Raw genomic sequence first — 17,915 nt, 5'->3', positions numbered from 1 at the left:
ATCAATAACTATAATTTAATATAAAGAGATACACAGAGAATCGACCCTCTGTTTAACAGTTCTCATTAAAGACAGTGTCCAAACCAACTGTTAGAAGCAGAAAGTCTGCGATCAGATAACGTTTGCTTGAGGGTACTGCAGAAACGTGCCCCTCTATTCTATACTCTCCATGGCAGGGTGACTGGATGGACACCTGGTGCCATAAGACCGTATCATCCTAGCCATGCGATTGGCTAAGCTGTTCAAGAGACACTGTCTCCAGAGCACCACAAGCCATATGTGACCAACAGGACGCTGTTTCCTCCAAAATAGAGTGATTTATATTTTATAGCTGACTTGCTGCAGCACAGTATGAACACTAACTAAAAGCAGTAATTATTATGGAGACTGATCCAAAATGAGAGAAGGTTCTCCTATGAATGAGCCACCACTGAGTGTTTCTGTGCAGTGGAAGACCGACAAACTGCAAAATTGTTCTATTCCTGAGAGATGATGCAGGAGCAGAGGACCAACATGAGCTGCCCAGATTCAGGTTCCTGCTGTAAATGTTATAACCTTTTAACCAGATCTGCGTTTAAAGGACGTAAGAATATCTTACAAGGTTACAAGTGTTTTTCAATATATAAAAAACAAAGTAAATTTGCCTATTTGTTCCCTGCTTCTATCTTTCTTCCCTCTTTTGGAAATACAGGGATTTCTTTTTTAAATAAGTCCTAAAACCTTTTTATAATGGAAAATAGTTTTCCACTCTCCATCTCAGAAGCCTTAAACCCCTTTGAGGTATTGTATGCCTTTATTAACCAACGAACTAAGTGAACCTGTGACAACATTTATTGCAGTGAACACACTCATCTGTACACGTGGCCCAACAATGGTTGAGTGGCTGAACAAGGTTGTTTCAGGCTCTGTGCAGTTGTTTCCACTGATGATGTGGAGCCTTGCATTCCATTCCATATAGCAGCAGTTCGTATTAAGTCTGACACAAAATCAACATGATTTTTTTTTTGTGATATCAGCGCCTCTAACGTCTGCTGTTATAAATAATACACAAGCAGACAAGGAGTATTTATGAGAGGAATATTCAACAACTTGCTTTGAGGAAGCAAGCATAACACATAGGTGACAGAAAATTGAATTTTGAACCATCAGACCTGGGAATCCAACCCTAATCTCTGGGATACAGGACTCCAGCTCTACCACTGGGCTGCCTTATCACTCACCAGGGCAACATTTACAGCACCTGTCATTGGTCGGACCTCTTTCACGCATATATGCTATATGCTATGATATGTGAGAGTCAAGAAAGTGTCGGAAATGACACTTGTTTTACATGCAGTCTACACATGGCACTAGTTTGTTGTCTAATCTAACGTCTGGTTTCTCAGTCTCAGTTTTCATCTAGTTTCCCACCACTCTCAAATGAATGTGAAAGAAGATATCCAGTAGCGACAGATGAAAAAAATTCTGTGGAGGTCAGAGTCAAATGAACTCTTCAAAATGATTAGAAGCGGAGGAAGATATCTTATAAAAGTAATGAGCAATCTAAAAAGTTTGAAAATATTTATATAGTAAATAAATGGAATGGTTGAATGGTTTCAATATGAAGTGTGGGGCAGGGCTGACCACCGCCACTGGATGCGTACTGAACTTGGGGGAGGTTTGAGTCACGTGTCTTGAGTGTTGATCATGACATGAATCCTCCTTCAAAGGAATTTCTGTGGCCAAGTGACCGTTCATCTCTGGAAAGGCTGCGATGCTGTGCTCAGGGGCGATTTTTCTAATGCCCCAAAGCAGTATGTGATTAAATCAAATACAGTGGTACTGAGTCTACTTAAATACTACAAAGTAGTGCTCAACAACTCCCTGGCCTCTCTCTCACATCTCTGTTGGTTTTCAGTTCAGTGTTGACTAAGCACGAAGTCAATGCCAATCCACATCTACATCTCTGTATATAGAGTAGTACCTCGGTTCTCGACCACAATCCGTTCCAGGCGGCCGTTCAAGAAGCGATTTCTTCGAAATCTGAATCAATTTTTCCCATTACAATGAATGGAAAAAGGAATATGCGTTCCAAGCCTTAAAATAGTCTTTTGTAGGAGTGAATGTAGAGTGTCTGCTGCAGGTGCGCTGTTCCTCTATGTGTGTGGCCGCTGCATGTGGGAGGGGTTGCCGAGTGAGTGACATCTCTCCAGAAGTGAAGAGGTGCCCGGTGCGTGTCCAGCTCTGAAAGTGCGCTTCTGTGCAGTTTGGCTGTGACAAAGTCATAAACCAAGTCACGCTCTGTCCCAGACTCGCCTCATCCCTGTCCCAGCTCCAGCCCACAACCGGACATCAAACCCTGGAGTGTACGCTCCAGCCTCGGAGGTGTGGAGAGCGAGCACCTCCCCTGTGACACTCTACCACGGTCCAGTGTGGAGACAGGAAAGGTTTAACACCTCGATGTGAAGAAAAAACAGCCAGTAAATGTAGCTAACGGGACACGTCTGCATACAGAGGCTGCTGCGTTATACACAATAACAAAGCGCGTCGTGGGTCAGCTGATCGGTCCGCACGCGTTATGTTATTTCCACCTTTTTTCTGAGGCGTTCGAGTTCTGGATTTTCATTCAAAATCCAAAGCAAGCATGTAGATGGACAAAAAATCACCATGGATATTCTTTTGACCGCAATGTGGAGTAAAGTAGCGCAGGCTGCCACTATTATGTTAGTATTCCTCAGACAAACAAGTGATGTGACTCTCGAAGCATGAGCAAGTGAGTGAGAAATAAGGAAATACTATTCACCCTTTAATTCTGTTGACTTCATAACATCCACAAATCAAACTTTGCAACAGTCACAGACGTTACTACTGATTTCTAATGGTTTGAATTCAATACCAGCGTAACATTTGTGACCAATCTCCAGCAGAGAAGCAAAAACCTCATGATTGAATTCAGCCTCCACAGACATAAGTCTGCTGCATGAATAGTATTTTATTACTGCCTTTGCCTCCAGAACACGCTGATTGAAAAACATAGCTGTCATAAACCCCTTCGCCCACCTTCCATTGAGGCTGCACCTTTTTCAAGAAAGAAATGGAATGTGTGAGTCACACACGCGTGTCTGGCTGTCTGCAGGAGCTTTCAGGGTAGATGGAAGTTGAGGGGACTGAGCCTGATAAGTGCATTCGCAGAGAGAAGTGAATGCATGTTTGTGATCATAAAGCAAATGTGTCTCCCGCTGGATATCTCCTTTGTGTGGCTTCTGGTGAAACCTGAAGTGCGTCTCGAGTCTTGGTTCAGTCATCTTGGCTGCATTAAGCGAGAAGGCTCATGGTCACGTCTGAGTTTTTCATCTTATTTCTCCCCCATGCTCATGTTTCTCCATTTGCCTGACTCATTCACCTGTTTGAAAGCTGCCCACCAGTGCGCTGGATAGAGAAGCCTTAAGAGAAAAGTTTTCTTACACAAGTTTCTGCCAGTTTTGTAGTTGAAGTGATGCATAAGTCAAAAGAGCATGCTTCCACAAGGCAAAGTAAATCCATAACGTGTGGGAAAATCGTAGGTAATCGCACTTCAATAAACGGTTTTGTACATCACGAAAGGTTCTGACACACGTCTGTATAAAATTTTTCAAAGACATTTTGTTTCCATTTACTACCATAAATGACATGGTGATGAACCCACTCTGTAAACAAGCACGTCTGCGTGCACGTAGCACGAGCAATATCAATGTCAAAAAGATTGGCGTGCTGGTGCATGGACAATGGACCCAAAACACAATAAAATCTATGTATAATACAGTATATGTTCAGATTTATAATACTGACAGTCAATATTTAGAATTGTCATAATATATGAAATCTGCCATATTGATAAGTTGTCATGTTTAGCTGTTCAGTCAGGGCTATTGTAGTCGGTTATCATTGACGAACTTTCACAGCTTATGATTCATGTGTAGCAGACTCCATGTAATGTTTCTCTGCTGATGTTGAAGCTGAAGAGCCTGTTCACCATGACGTCAGATAGATCAGGTGACACGATCTTCTGCTTGTGACGTCATCAAGTCATGTCTCAGAATCTCACTTGGGGCAACACTTGGAGTTGTTGTGCACTTATACAGTGCTGTAATTTACCAGTATCAGCTTTGTAAATGATATCAGATCATATCACACTGCGTATTTATACTCATATCCAGAGTGCTGTATCAGACCCCTGAAGTCGTCCTTTGATGCTTAAAAAATCGATCTCGACTTGGAACGAAACCCTTCTCCCACAGCCAGCCTTTTGTGGATCATTCTGAGACCCCTGATCGACACGCTGCTGTCACATCTGGGCTTATTTTAAGATGGTATTGAACCACTTCCTGATAGACACTCAAGTCACAGGAACTCCTGAATGTGTGTGATTTAGCAAATCAATGAGTAGTTCTTCTCAAGGTTGGTTCATCCATTATAGGACTCTCATTCCTGTTGGCTGATCTGAGTCCGCTACGAAACACTGGGCCATAAAAAAAATTGACTCTTTTGGAAGGAGCTGGCAAAGTCTTCATGCAGTGAATGACATGGCGGAAGCTTATCGAATCGACGCTGCAGCTAATGTGTTCAAGTTAGAGACGGCCCAATGAAATATTAGTGAGAATAGACTGAACTTCTTTTGTGGGGATTTTTTCTTTTGCCAGACAGTGAATTTGAAGCAAAGACACCGCACGTCTATGGCTGTTATGTAAGAAACTAAATGATCGGTTCCCTCACGACTGCGTTGATTTATTCAGCTATTGATTCACCAGGTTATAATGGTCTGAAAGGAATCTTCTTCGTCTTCTGCAGGACTGAAAAAAAATCCTTATCTCCTCCTGCATTTAAAGGTGGTTTCCCTTGTTCACATTCTTCTTCCTGTATAAGAAATGGCAAGGTTTCAACCGTGCTCTTGCATTTGAGCGTCAGGATGGCTGCTCCCTCCCACTCGCCTGTGTTTGTCGGATGTATTAATACTAGCCACCGTTTGCTGGAGGAGGCTCTCTCCTGCAACGGTGGTGTGACTGCGCGTGATGCTCATAATTGGCCTTGCTGTGGGAGTAATTGAGGGAGATGGATCACTGCCATCATGCCTCATTTTCCAAACACTGTAAGGGAGACGAACCTCCCTCAATCTCTCTACACCTATTTGTCCGTACAACTCTCTTCAGTCTCCTGCTTTTACAACATTTTTGTCAGGTTAGCCAACACTAATGCAGATGAAGGTTAACAGGAAGCAACAATGTCAACCTTCTCATCGTGAGATGTATAAGAAGAATTGAAGCTGAGCATAGCAAGCGACATGATGACATGGGTTAGATGAGAATTTGGCGTCAAAGCGATTGCGCTGCAAGCACTGTCCAAGAAGAAGTGATCTTTTTGGCTTGAAATCCACCTCGCTCACGAGTGGATCCTTGGTATCATATCGGTCCACTTCCTCCTGGTAGCATGTAATATTGGGATCTGGCTAGTTCAGATTAGTCCGCTGAGCGGCTCTGGATTAGAAAACTCTAAATCCTTGATGTGAATTATTGGCTAAACGTACTTAGCAATCCGAGCAGTTCCACGAACAACAGCTGGGATTGAAATGAGGGCTGATATTAGTCCTGCTGGGGCTCGGCTCTGACCCAGGAGATGAGATTCCCCGCTACTGTGGCCAGCACCTATTTAAAGCTCCCACTGCTCTCTAATCACAATCATCCCTCGCCTGTTCCCATGTCAGCTCAAATCTACTTCCTTATTAGACGCACAAGGAGTGGGCTGCTGTTGCACCGTGCACGGCCTCCACAGCATCCTCTGGCAGACAGACTGTTGCTGCAAAACAGGATTGATCTTCAACCTCATTACACTCATCAATATGATTGAAAGGGAACTTGTTCCACCGTGAAAAACATCACCTACGCTTCAACGTCCTGAACCCCTCCCCCTCCACTCCCCCCGCTATACCCTCACTCGACGCCCGCTCCTTCTGTTGTCAACCTGCTTAAGAGGAGCTGTGTTCGAGTGTGTCGCACGGTGATGTGTGAAGAAGTGTGAGCCGGCAGGACAAGTGAAGCAGCGACATTCAAGGTTATTCATGGTCAGGGGTTCTAAACTCAATTGTCACACTCCCAAATCGAATTTGGGTCTCAGGGTCAAAGGTTGGAATCTTTTGCCTGAGTTCACATGTAGCTGGCAAGCATCAAAGTGAAAAAGTTTGTCTGGTATGTCCTTACTGGTCGATTGATGGATCAGCAGTTTCACGTCTGTAAAGCCACTGTGTCTCACCATGAACTCAAAAGACCATTATTTTAGATCAATAGGATCTTTGTTAATATATAATCAACAGGTTACAAACAGAGACTGTAGACAAATTATAACTGCTGAGCTAATGGCTACACTTCAAACTGGCTGGCAGACCTGACAACAACCGTGGCCAAAGCTTAGTTCTGCTTGGATTTGTTCTACTGAGAAATAAACAATAGAAGCATATTTGTAAGCAATGAGGCATGAAAAACCAACACCGCAACTGTGGAAAAAAATATATATATATGTATTGTTTGTCTTAAATCAATTTGTCCTGAAAGGCCCTAAATGTTCTCGAGGTTTCTGTGAATATAATACTTCATAATTTGGACAGACTGAAATAAATATACACAGAAACGTTACTAATTTCCCCAAATAAATGATTATAACAACTGGTAGCATCTGCTGCTATTTGCAGAGTGACCAGTCGGCTCTGAGCTGGACTGTAGGCAGTAATTCAAGGCTTGGCAGGGCAACTTGGCATGCTTTATGGCTGTATTCTCTCAGTTTCTCAATGACATTTCAGAGGCAGGGCATGCTTTGGCCAAACAAGAGTAGTGATGTGAAGTCAGTAATGCAGAGGAGAGAGAACTGTCTGTAATGTTGTTAGATGCACATGTTGAAGAAAGATTCTTGGATCTGAAAATGCTTAACTGCATTCACTTTATAGATGTTGTGTCTGTTGCATGCAGGCGATCTACAAGATGGTTTCTTCAGTGATGAAGATGCCTGAAGACGAGTCCACACCAGAGAAGCGGACAGAGAAGATCTTCAGGCAGATGGACACCAACAGAGACGGTACAGTAACAACACGCGTTGCGCTTTCAGGCAGAAGACCCAGATACACCTCACGTATTAAATACTTGGGACTTATTTTTAAGGATCATACATTTCCAGAGAATACATGATGATAAATCATTTAACTGGAATACCAATTTCATGATCTTAAATTATATATTTATTTTATTAAATTACAATTATTATTTGTTTTTAATAAGTGCCTCCCATTTTCCTGAAATCTCAAGTCAAAATAGTAAGAAAACTCGCCAAATCAGGTTTAACCCATCTAGTCCACAATACGTCTCTGACTTTTGTTAAGTTTTATCATAACACAATTGTTATTTAATCACAGGAATTATTATTCAGGGTTTTTCTTCATTCCTTATGGTTTTGACATTGTTCATTTAAGCAAACGGTGCTCTCTCTATTAGAAAGCTAATAGGGTTTACTGAAAGATAGCAGTAGGAATACCGTTGATCTGCTCTTGAACAGATTGCAAGTGGCTATAATCAATATCATGGATTATATTCATAATCCAGACACGTTCTAACTCCAGGTTTACTGTGGCGGTAGATAATCTGCTAACTCAGGTGAGTTATGGAACTGGCCCCGACAGAATTTTGGTGGATGACGTTACATACTTCGACCTCTTACGTCCCTGTTTGGGTAAAAGGAAAATAACAAGAAGCTAGAGCATGTGGTTGTTAAAATAAAGTAATCACAGAACTTCAATATCGAAGTTCTAAGCAACAAAGTTTCTAATACAAAAGAACCAACAGTGGCCAACACAGAAAAACAAAATAAAATGTGTCTCTTAAAGTGAAGGGCAAATGAAGCAGCCGCTCTGAAAGGAGCCCAAACTGGGGCTTTAATGGCTCCCAACACCCGTGGCTGTAGCTGATATGAGGGGGAGGTCAAGCAGGATAACAATCACATGGATCTCTGAAAATGTGCCACACAAAAACAGGCCATTACACCTGTCTCACGACATTGTTCAGGGCAATGCACTTTTGAAAAATGGGAATGTAAGAATGATAAGAGCCAACAAAAAATCTTCTCAAAGTGACTCAGGGGACAGACAGACATGCAAAAACATCCTTCGAGAATGAATGTATCTGATCCCATGGTACTCTCACCAACGTCTTGACAAACTAGGCACCCATCTGCTCCGACTGTGTGATGGGTTGCGTGTGTCAGTGGCACCTGGGTGAGTCTGCTGGTTGCACTTATGAAGCAGCAACGCTGACTAGAATGAAAGAGAGAGGTGCTTGCATGACTGATGACTTGTTTTGTTGTTTAAATCAACTTTGAACTTGAAGTCAGACTCAACTATAGTCAGCAGGGAGACAAGTGGCGGGTCAGCTCAACACTGCCACCTGTCTGTCGTGTGGTAGGAAGCCCAAAATAAATAGTGGTTGCATTTGTAAACAAAGTGACCATGCAAGATCCGGATGGATGCTCCAGCATAGTCCTGGCTCAGTTGTATTTTCGTGTGTGTCTGTGTGTTTTTTTTTTCTCTTTTCATCCTAACTGTAGTAAGTAAATAGAAAGTTACTTGTGAAAGTTCCAGTGAAAATCACCCACCCATAACTAAAATGGTTTCTTCACTGGTAACTAAGCAGCTTCTAACTATGTCTATGTTTACATATATAATATATATTTATATATTTAATATTTAAATTCATCATGCTTTCTTTTTTGTAGGCAAACTGTCCCTGGAAGAATTCATTAAAGGAGCCAAGAGTGACCCCTCCATCGTCCGGCTGTTACAGTGTGACCCCAGCAGCGCGGGACAGTTCTAGACATCCTAGCCATGGAGGCGTGGAAACTTCTCGTAAGACTCAGTTACATCATATCAAGCGCATCTCAAATATCAGTCACAGTGGAGGGTCAGTGACTCTCCGCTCGTCTCAGAGTTTGTGCGCTGAGCTACCTGGATGGCTATCAGACACTTTGTGGGAGGTTGGTTGGTTATTTCTGAGCTGGGACTGAAAATGTCCGCATGTGGGATTGGAGAAATTTCAACTCATATTTTCTTTTCTTTTTCAAGAGGCATGTGTCATGCAAGCAGAGAGCTGCTCTAGATGTTGCGCAATGAGTGTGAGCGATGCGTATCACAAATAAATACTGCACTAAATAAAATAACAAAATATAAGGTTTGCATGCACTGGAACAGTGTTTTTCAACCGGCGCCGCGAAAGACAGTCTGGCTGTGGGAAATGGTCCAGTTTCACCTGATTGAGGTGGATGATATGAAGACATTAAATCATGAACAACAATCTACCAGGAGATTATATGGATTGTGGACTTTGTATACACTATAGCTGTTCAATCCATTAGAAAAAAAAAAGAGGAAGTGAGGAGACAGGAAACGGAATGCAAGACTCACCTGTGGCAGGCTGCAGCAATCAGCCACAAGACTCTCTCACAAAGAAACACATGTTCGTGTCAAAGAACTTCACTTTGTGCTTGGCCTGAAGACACCAACAGTATGGAACAATAAGAATTTGATCTAAATTTTTTTGTCTATTTGTTAATTTGTTTATTTTGTTTTGTTTATTCTGGAAGGTTTTCAACCTCTTCAAGATAAGCCGAGTTGTCCAGCAGATCCTTTGAGGCTGGGCAAGCTATTGGGTCATATAGGACAGGAGTTCCCTAAAATAACTTGACAGATGAAAAACCTCGTGTGATGGTGAGAAGTATCAAGGATCAAGACCTGTGCTGTCGGCACAAAGTGAAACTGCAGACCAACAGGCCAGACTGAATAAATCCAAACGTCATTGGATGCTTTTGGAAGACCTGTTTAGTAACTTAGGGTGCTTTCTCACTGCAGTGTTCTGTCTCGGGAGCCTGAATCCAAATCGCGCCCCATTGATTCTTCACAACTCTGCCTCGCTCCATGGCGAGCCTCGCACCGCATTTTCACTTCTGACTCTGCCCACACGAGGGCAGCAAATTCCGGAAGAGGCTTTGTTCATGTGAGTTTGTCATCAGCTGTGCGATAGCACAGTTCATGATCAAAACACACCATGTTGTCGCGAGTGATGGACGTCCGAGATCTGCTCCTCTTCATCGACATGAACAGCTTCTGTACTTGGCAAACTTCCGTCGTCATCAGCGGCGTTCTACGATGAGAAACCGTCGCACAGCATGGATCAGTTTCTTCAGAGACAGAACAAGTTGAGGTCTCCATCGGGGATCAGGTCCGCGGCCAAAACCCGACTCGCTTGATTTCACATCTTGGACTTCTGAGACAAAAGAGCTTTGTCTCGAGACAGAACCCCTAGTGTGAAAGCGCCCTTGAAGAAGAGAGGACGTGGACTAAGAGTCCTTTCACCAAGCAAGCCAATTATCTATGTATATGGTAAAGGCCTGAGCTGCATGAGGAGTCCAAGAAGCTCACGGCAGGAGCTAGGAATGTTGGAGATACAAATGACCACTACAGAGCTGGCCTTGGAAGCAGAATATGGGGAGCTGGTTAAGCAACAAGAAGCTGATGTGGAGAAAGTGACGCACGATTAAGTGAGGTCAGAGAAATTGTCCAGAACTTATGGTCGACGTATGGTGAACCACAATTAACTTCAGCAATCCAAGAAGTGGAGCAGGCCTGTGATGGAGCTGCCATGATTCATGTATCTGCTGTCAACCACGATGGTTATGTGCTGCAGTTAGGTTGACTGACAGGTTTGGTGCAAACTTTAACTGACTGGGAAGAGTGGCCTCCAGGAAGTTAAAGACCTCATCTTCAGACCCAGGTGCACCAACTAAAATCCACAACTAATATACTTGAGGCCAGAAGATCAGAATTTTTTACTGCACAAAGAATCATGGAGGAAGATAAAAAAAAAAATAAAGGTGCCTTATTGGAGGCCACTGCATCATCTGCAACTCTGCCACTTGTGAGATTAAAATGTATCACTCTCCGCAAGTTTAATGGATTCAAGAGAAACTACCACTGATGGAGGAGAGATTGGGAGAATTTGCAATGACAAAGCGACCCAACAGGCTCTATGGAAGCTAAAAAGATCCAGCTATTGGGCAGCGTTGATGATAAAATCTGCAGAGTTCTCTGTCTGTATACATGCAACACTGCTGAAGACATATTCAGATGACTAGAAAACAGATATGGGAATAAGGCTGCAATCCTTATGGAAGTCGTTGAAGAATTAGGATCGAATGCCTGTTCTTGGTTCTGATCAACCGAGGAAAGTAAGTGATTTGATCCAGACAGTTGAAAAGACTTTATCAGATCTTACACACAGGTGCAATGGAAAATCCTCAATCGAGTGCAAGTTACCTGATTCCATTAAGAGGGAATGGCTAGCTTTCATGTTTAATCCTGACAACACTCTTTGGGCAGATAGCTTCATTGTCATCTGGAGTTCCTGGAGAAAGAAGAAGAAATCCTTGAGCGCCTTGAACAGCTTTGTATGAATAAACGGTTCAAGAAACCAGAAAGAAATTCTGACAAGAAATACGCATCAACTCGCTCAATGGTCAAGGATGATGGATGTGTTGTCTGTGGAGATACGAAGCATAAAGACAAGATTTTCTTTTGCAGGCGTCTCAAGCAGATGAAGTGAGGAGACAGGCTGAGAGCCAAGTGTTTGGAATGCCATGGTGATGGTGAATCCTGCAATGACTCTTTCCTAAGCACTATACTTAGTGCGGGATGTCTGCAAGCCATGACAGCTTTCTTTGTCCACAAAATGATACTCCAAAAAGGGGGAAAAGTGAGAGGAGTCATATTTCTGAGGAAGAACAAGAGTGTTTCCTCCAACAGGTATCCCCTGAAATGGCTGAAAAATGCAGAAATTCATTTTCAAACTCGACAGCTGCAACAAATTGTGGGACAAAAGAGAACCATGAACCGACTGGAAGAGATGGAGTCAACAAAAACTTCCATAACTAATAGCGCTTCGAAGAGATTGCACCTAAAGAACGAAAATGTCACAGAGAAGGGAGACTTGCTACTCAAAGAGTGAAGATTGTTGATGACCTTGTTCTCGAGGATGATCCACTGGGCAAAACAGTAGCGGGAGCTCATCCAAATATTTGTGAAGATGTTCATATGGAGACACAAAGGTCTGTAACTCACTTTGCACGCTCAATGAGAGCAGCTGCTTTCAAATTTGAGGAACATGCCTCTGAAGTTAAAAGTGAAGCCATGAGTTCGGTGACCAGTAAGGATACTATGTTCTGGTGGAGGTGGGACAACATCGGAGCAGCTTGTGAGCCCTAGTGTGGCGGATGTCGATGTGGTACATGTCAACCCGACGGAACGGAGATGTCACTCATTGAAAAGAAAGAGCTTGCTATAATCAAAGATGGACTCTCACATGTCATGTAGACACCAGAATCAAGAGCCGAGAAGACTGAGACCGTTCAGTTTGATGATCATCCTTACAGAAGATTGCAGCGCATCCAGACTGAAGTGAACAAATTTTGGCTGAAGTGGAGCCAACTCGCCAGCCCAAACTTGTTCGTCAGAAGTGAATGGTACACGAGGGAAAGGAATGTGGCTCTTGGAGACGTTGTTGCTTGCAGATAAAAATGCCCTCAGAGACCAGTACAAGCTTGCTAAAGTGGTTGATATCAAAATGGATGAAAGGGGCATCGTTCGATACATGATTGTTCAGACCTGTTAGAGTCAACCAGCTACAGCCATGAAACGGACCTTCAGCGTAGATGGAAAACCCAGCACAAAGCTGTCCAACCCAACAACAACCCAATATCCAAGAGACCAGACCTGTACCACCAGCATGAGTCAGGTGACCTCCTTAGGTTTAAGGACCAGTCGGCCAAGTGGGAGGTGTTGAGTCCATTAGAAAAAAAAGGCTCAGCTGTGGCAGGCTGCTGAAGTCTAAACTAGATACACTAGGCTACAACCACGTCAAAAGAGAGTTATAAAATTGAAATCGATTTATTTAAAGTAAATAAATAATGGTTTTTGTCATATTGCCCTCCCATTTCTGGAGACATTTTAAACAAATACATTTTCAGCAATATGTTTCTGCAAATAACATGCATAGTGTCAGTTTTTCATGAATTAAAAGGGACTTTCCTACAGGACTGAGCACAATTGTGCTTTGAGCGAGGTGATTTATAAGGCCATGAGGGTACAAGCAGCAGAGGACTTGACAGGTCCAACTGTGTGCTCTTGATTGGTTGGAACAAAAGCCTGCACCCAGGAGGATCAGTGGCAGAACCCTGGCGTTCAATGATGCTAAACTAGCAGAACAAAATAAAAGCCTCTGAAAGAGGAGTTGTGACACTCTTGAATGTCAAGACTCCTTGGACATTAACCTTCATTTTGCACCCACAATAAAGCATAATGAAAAGGTTATTTTACATTTGCAAGTGTTCTTTCAGAGCTCTGACAGACAGTGTTTTTGTTATTGTTTTAACGGTAAAGAGATGCTGGTCAGCCGGGGGCCAGCGAGAGACTGACATTTGAGTCGACAGGAAGAGCATAAGCTCAATATGAAGTAGCTACTAGACAAACAGCAAGGTGGCCGATGAGCAGGCAGAAAGTGGTGAGTGATCCTCCTATTAACAAGAGCCTTTGATAGGTTCATGACTACATTACTGTACACTTTATAGTCAGACATGATTTCTGAATCTTTCAAAACTGTTTCCCACTACATCTTAAATTTACTGTGGAGAACTTTTTTTTAACTCATTCGTGACTTGAGCTTAATTTCTCTGTGCACAAGAAAGAAAACAAACTTCTAGTCGAAATGTTACTTCTGGTTTTCATTCAAAAACACAAGACTGATGCAACAACATCCTCAGAAAGAAAAGAGCACAGGATAGAACATTCTGTTCAAGTTTTGAGAATGAATCTAGTGTACATGCACTATGTACAATAAAGTCTGCTTTATAGGACATGAGGATCTTTAGTAATAATATATTTTTTATTATTGATGACAGCATTGTGAATTATAATAGTCCACAAACAAGGCCATTGTTCTTTGTAAAAACAAGTTTTGTTACTATTGCTGGTGTCTTATCTCAAAAGGCAACATTCAAGAAAAGCCCAGGTCTAAAGAGGCCCAGTATCAAACTCAAGGTCCAAGAAGTTCCTGAGCGTGCTAGTGTTTGTGTGCTTTTGCATGATGCGAGTGATTATTTCAGAAAACTGTGTCAGCATTGTGGTTGTTTTGAGTGGCTTAGTGAGGAAAAATTACATTAGGGCTTATTGCTGTTATAGGCTTCCCATGTTATCATTTCATGATGATTGATTTTACTAATTCACAGTAATATGATGCCTTTTTTTGTCAGTATTGTACACAAAAGTCCACTTTCCCAGAGTCAATATATTACACCGTGGGAGTGAGGATGAGTGGGTTAGATTTGGTTGTCTTTTGCTTGTTCATGTGTCGTATGATATGCGTCAGATAATTCAATTTCACAAGTGAAACATGCCACGTCTGTCCTCTTGTGTGTCCACAGTTCCTGTCTGGGTGAATGTAAATGCCTATGACTGTCCACTGCAGAGCAACCTGATGAAGAATGAGATGCTGGTGATGATGATGATGATGACGTCTACAGGCCTTCAAAATGCACTTCAAAGATGGTGTGCAACCCCCTCCATGGCCCTAGAACCAACAGATTACCATGAATTCCAGCCGGTTTGCAAGCATGTCGGAGTAGACTGCTGTCGCTCAATGGCGGGTTGTAAATAGAGTTGATGTCTTGTAACTGTATTTCTGTGTCGTTGAGACTACACCGCCGGCTCATGGCATGTCCTCCTGGGAATGAGAGAGCTAGAGAAAGACTGGAGGCTCAACCATCAACTTTTGAGTTCCCTTTTCTACTGTGAGAATGTGATCGTACATATTTTTGCTGCTGTTCTGACTCCTGGCTCAGACAGCCAAACATGTTTCCAAACTTCTCAGAACTTTCCACATCCATCCTTTTCAATCTTTATATATTTCTCGACAGATTACATTGCACAAGAATCATCCGAAGTTTTATGACTCTGCAAACAAGCTTCTTTCCAGAGCAGCATGTGGAAGTATTTGTACAGGAATGCATGTGAATACTAGGCATGTGAGTTTTTAAAAAGTCTACAGCATCGTCCCACTGTGCTTGCTTCTGCTCAGCGCTGTTATTAGGATTTGCACAGTCACTGACCAGAATGTAGACACGGACTAGGAGAGAGGAAACACTGGCTACGCTGGCGATGGCCACTTTATACAGCCAGCCTTCATTGAAATTTGGTGTCAAATAAGAATTTTATTTCAGAGTACAACCAGCTACAGGAACAACTGAAGTCTGCTGCAAGTCCATCTAATCGCACAGTTAAGAACATAAACATTGTAAATGATGGTGGCAACTCTGGTGGATGGTGCTGTGACGTGTAAAAGCGTCAGAGCAGATGCAAGCAGGGATCGATGGCCACCGGTGTTTCCTGACACTTGGCACCAGTGTAGGTGGAAAATGAGTTAGAAATACATAGCACTTATGAGGTATCACGCCACCAACAGAGTTACACACTTGCTGACGTAAACTTGAACCGTCTTCCTGCCTGAATTGACACTGAAGCAAAGGAGAAATACGGAGGATAGATGATGCACTCAAAAGCATCAGTTTCTCAACATTTCATTATGGAGAAATGAATATTCCATTAAGACTCCCACATTTTCAACAAGTGTTTTTCATCCCACAGTTTTTGCATTTCAGAACTCAAACAACAACCATTTTTACAGTATTATCTCTTCCCAGTCAACTTTGGATGGATCTCCGATTCCTTAACAGTTACTTGAAAACCGTCTTGTTTTATGTGATTCCATTGGTGAACATTACTTGTGATATGTTCCACAGTAGTTATAGTTCTTCTGCTTCTGTCCTCTGCATTGGAGAGCTGTACGTGATTCGTGTGCTTCTTATTTTCTCCATCTGTCCTCCTTGATTATGTTTCCAATGAAGACTCTGCATTGATGAGTTTCCATTTCTTCCAGCGCTCTAATCATTTAAATCTTTCCTCTGTCTTCACTTTGTCCCCTGATACCAACCACTAGTTGGTCCATTTCAAAGTTCTCTCTTTGTTTTAGATGTGGCCAATCTTGTGTTTTATTTCAGTGTTACTTCCTTCAGAGTTCCATCAACTTTTGTATGGCATACCTTCCTTCATTTTGGAAGATTCCTCACATTGTTTTCATCCTTTATATCTTCCTTTATATTCTTCATTTCATGTCAGTTCTTTGTCAGTTCAGATGAGTCACCGTCACTCCATTGGTTACTGATGGTTCCATCTGCTCCTTCATCAAAGTCAAGTGTGGAAACAATTTCCTTAGCTGCTTCCTCAGGCTTTTTGGCATCATCCCTTATCAATCCTTTTTTAACTGTATAACACAATATCACTTGACGTCCATGTCGATTTAACAGGCGCCTTTCAGTTAAGTGGGCATCTTGTCTGGAGCCCCTGAGCTCTCCTCAGTGTTACTCAGATCTGGAAGCCACTCCGGAAGCAATGGTCAAGGTCTCTATAAATCCTTCCCCTTTTGCATCACCTCAGATTAAGCACACTATTTGACTAAATGATTTTGAATTGTGACTTTGACAAGGGGGCACGGGACTCATTCAGATGTGTGGGATTCTTTGATCCCGTGGGTCCGACATGCATCCTGCTTAGTTCACAAGTGTAACTGTGGTCATCTATTCACTGAGCATTAGGGTCACCAACAGGGCCAGTTCAATACAAATATATTTTTATATTAATGTCAAGTTTTATGTTGTTAAAATAATATCTCAGATCAGAATCAGTGCTGATTCCTGATGATGTCTTATCCAAAATGAACCGCATAATGGACTTTATCACAGAAGTGTGTCTCATAAAGTCGTCCTTCAGGTGACACCAGGAGGTGCTCGCAGTTTTAAAAAGGTTGGTGACCCCCCCAAGTCTCTGCCGCAGGAGTCGCTCAAGCAATGACAAAGGATATCTTCTGTGCTTGGTCCTGTGGGTAATGGCTATAACGTTCCATGAAACTTGAAATAATCTCCATTCATGGAGGGAGTATGTATTTCCACTGCTCAGCACTAGCACACGCAAACTCACTCACTCGCACAGTTGGACTAGTTTTTCAGAAGCCAGATTGCCAGTGACTTTCCCGAATGTAAGCTCCCGCTCCTACAGAACTCACAGACTCACCGATTCAGTGACGATGTTTCCTTCAACTACAAAAGCTCTGAATGTTTTATCAAATTATTTTTTTCTTAATAAATACAAGGGGAAAAAAGAAGGAAAAAAACAGGCAGAGTAACACAACTACTGCAAAGATACTCTCACAGTACGTTGCTTCTATTGTACTTTGATTGAAAAAATATATTTTCAGCTGTAGCTTTTCTGTCGGACACAGATATCAACATGTGGTCAGGTGCCAAATGAAAATAAAACTGTATTGTATACATTTATACTGTACAATTGTTCAGTGTTGAAGAAAATGTTTGTATTCGTTGCATTTTGTAGGTTTTGTATGGTATCTTGTACTGGTGAACACATGACTTTTGTCAAGTTGAATAGGTTATAAATTAAATTGACCATTTATTGTCATTTAACAGGACTGTGTCCAATTTTTTCTGTTTCTATTAATATTTTTTCCAAAATTACTGACTGAGTTGTTTTTGGAGAACTGTAAAAGAAGGGGAAAAGTAGTAATATATCGTAATATATATAAAGTCTAGTGGAACTAAAAATCTGAAAACAATGACAACAAAAAAAAAAAAGCTATTTATGGATCATTCGAATGAGTTGCGGTTCTCCTAATATGAAAGGATGAATCAAGCTGTCCACAGCGCCCTCTCCTGGTCCGTGTTTGACCTAAACTCATGCAATACACTACTGAAGTTGT

General features: G+C 42.2%; 1 protein-coding gene across 1 annotated transcript in view; it reads left to right on the top strand.

The window, feature by feature from the left end:
* The window catches only part of LOC128768282 (neurocalcin-delta A), a 34,307-nt gene extending 16,690 nt beyond the window's left edge, over nt 1-17,617 (top strand). The window contains exons 3-5 of the mRNA XM_053881053.1: nt 6,972-7,077; nt 8,764-8,893; nt 14,515-17,617. Coding sequence (XP_053737028.1) covers nt 6,972-7,077; nt 8,764-8,861 — 204 coding nt within the window. The 3' untranslated portion in view covers nt 8,862-8,893; nt 14,515-17,617. The remainder of the gene's footprint in view (nt 1-6,971; nt 7,078-8,763; nt 8,894-14,514) is intronic.
* The last annotated feature ends 298 nt before the right edge of the window (nt 17,618-17,915 follow it).

Source organism: Synchiropus splendidus, chromosome 12, assembly GCF_027744825.2.
Source record: "Synchiropus splendidus isolate RoL2022-P1 chromosome 12, RoL_Sspl_1.0, whole genome shotgun sequence".
Classification (NCBI taxonomy): Eukaryota; Metazoa; Chordata; class Actinopteri; order Syngnathiformes; family Callionymidae; genus Synchiropus; species Synchiropus splendidus.
This window is presented reverse-complemented; position numbering and strand designations above follow the sequence as displayed.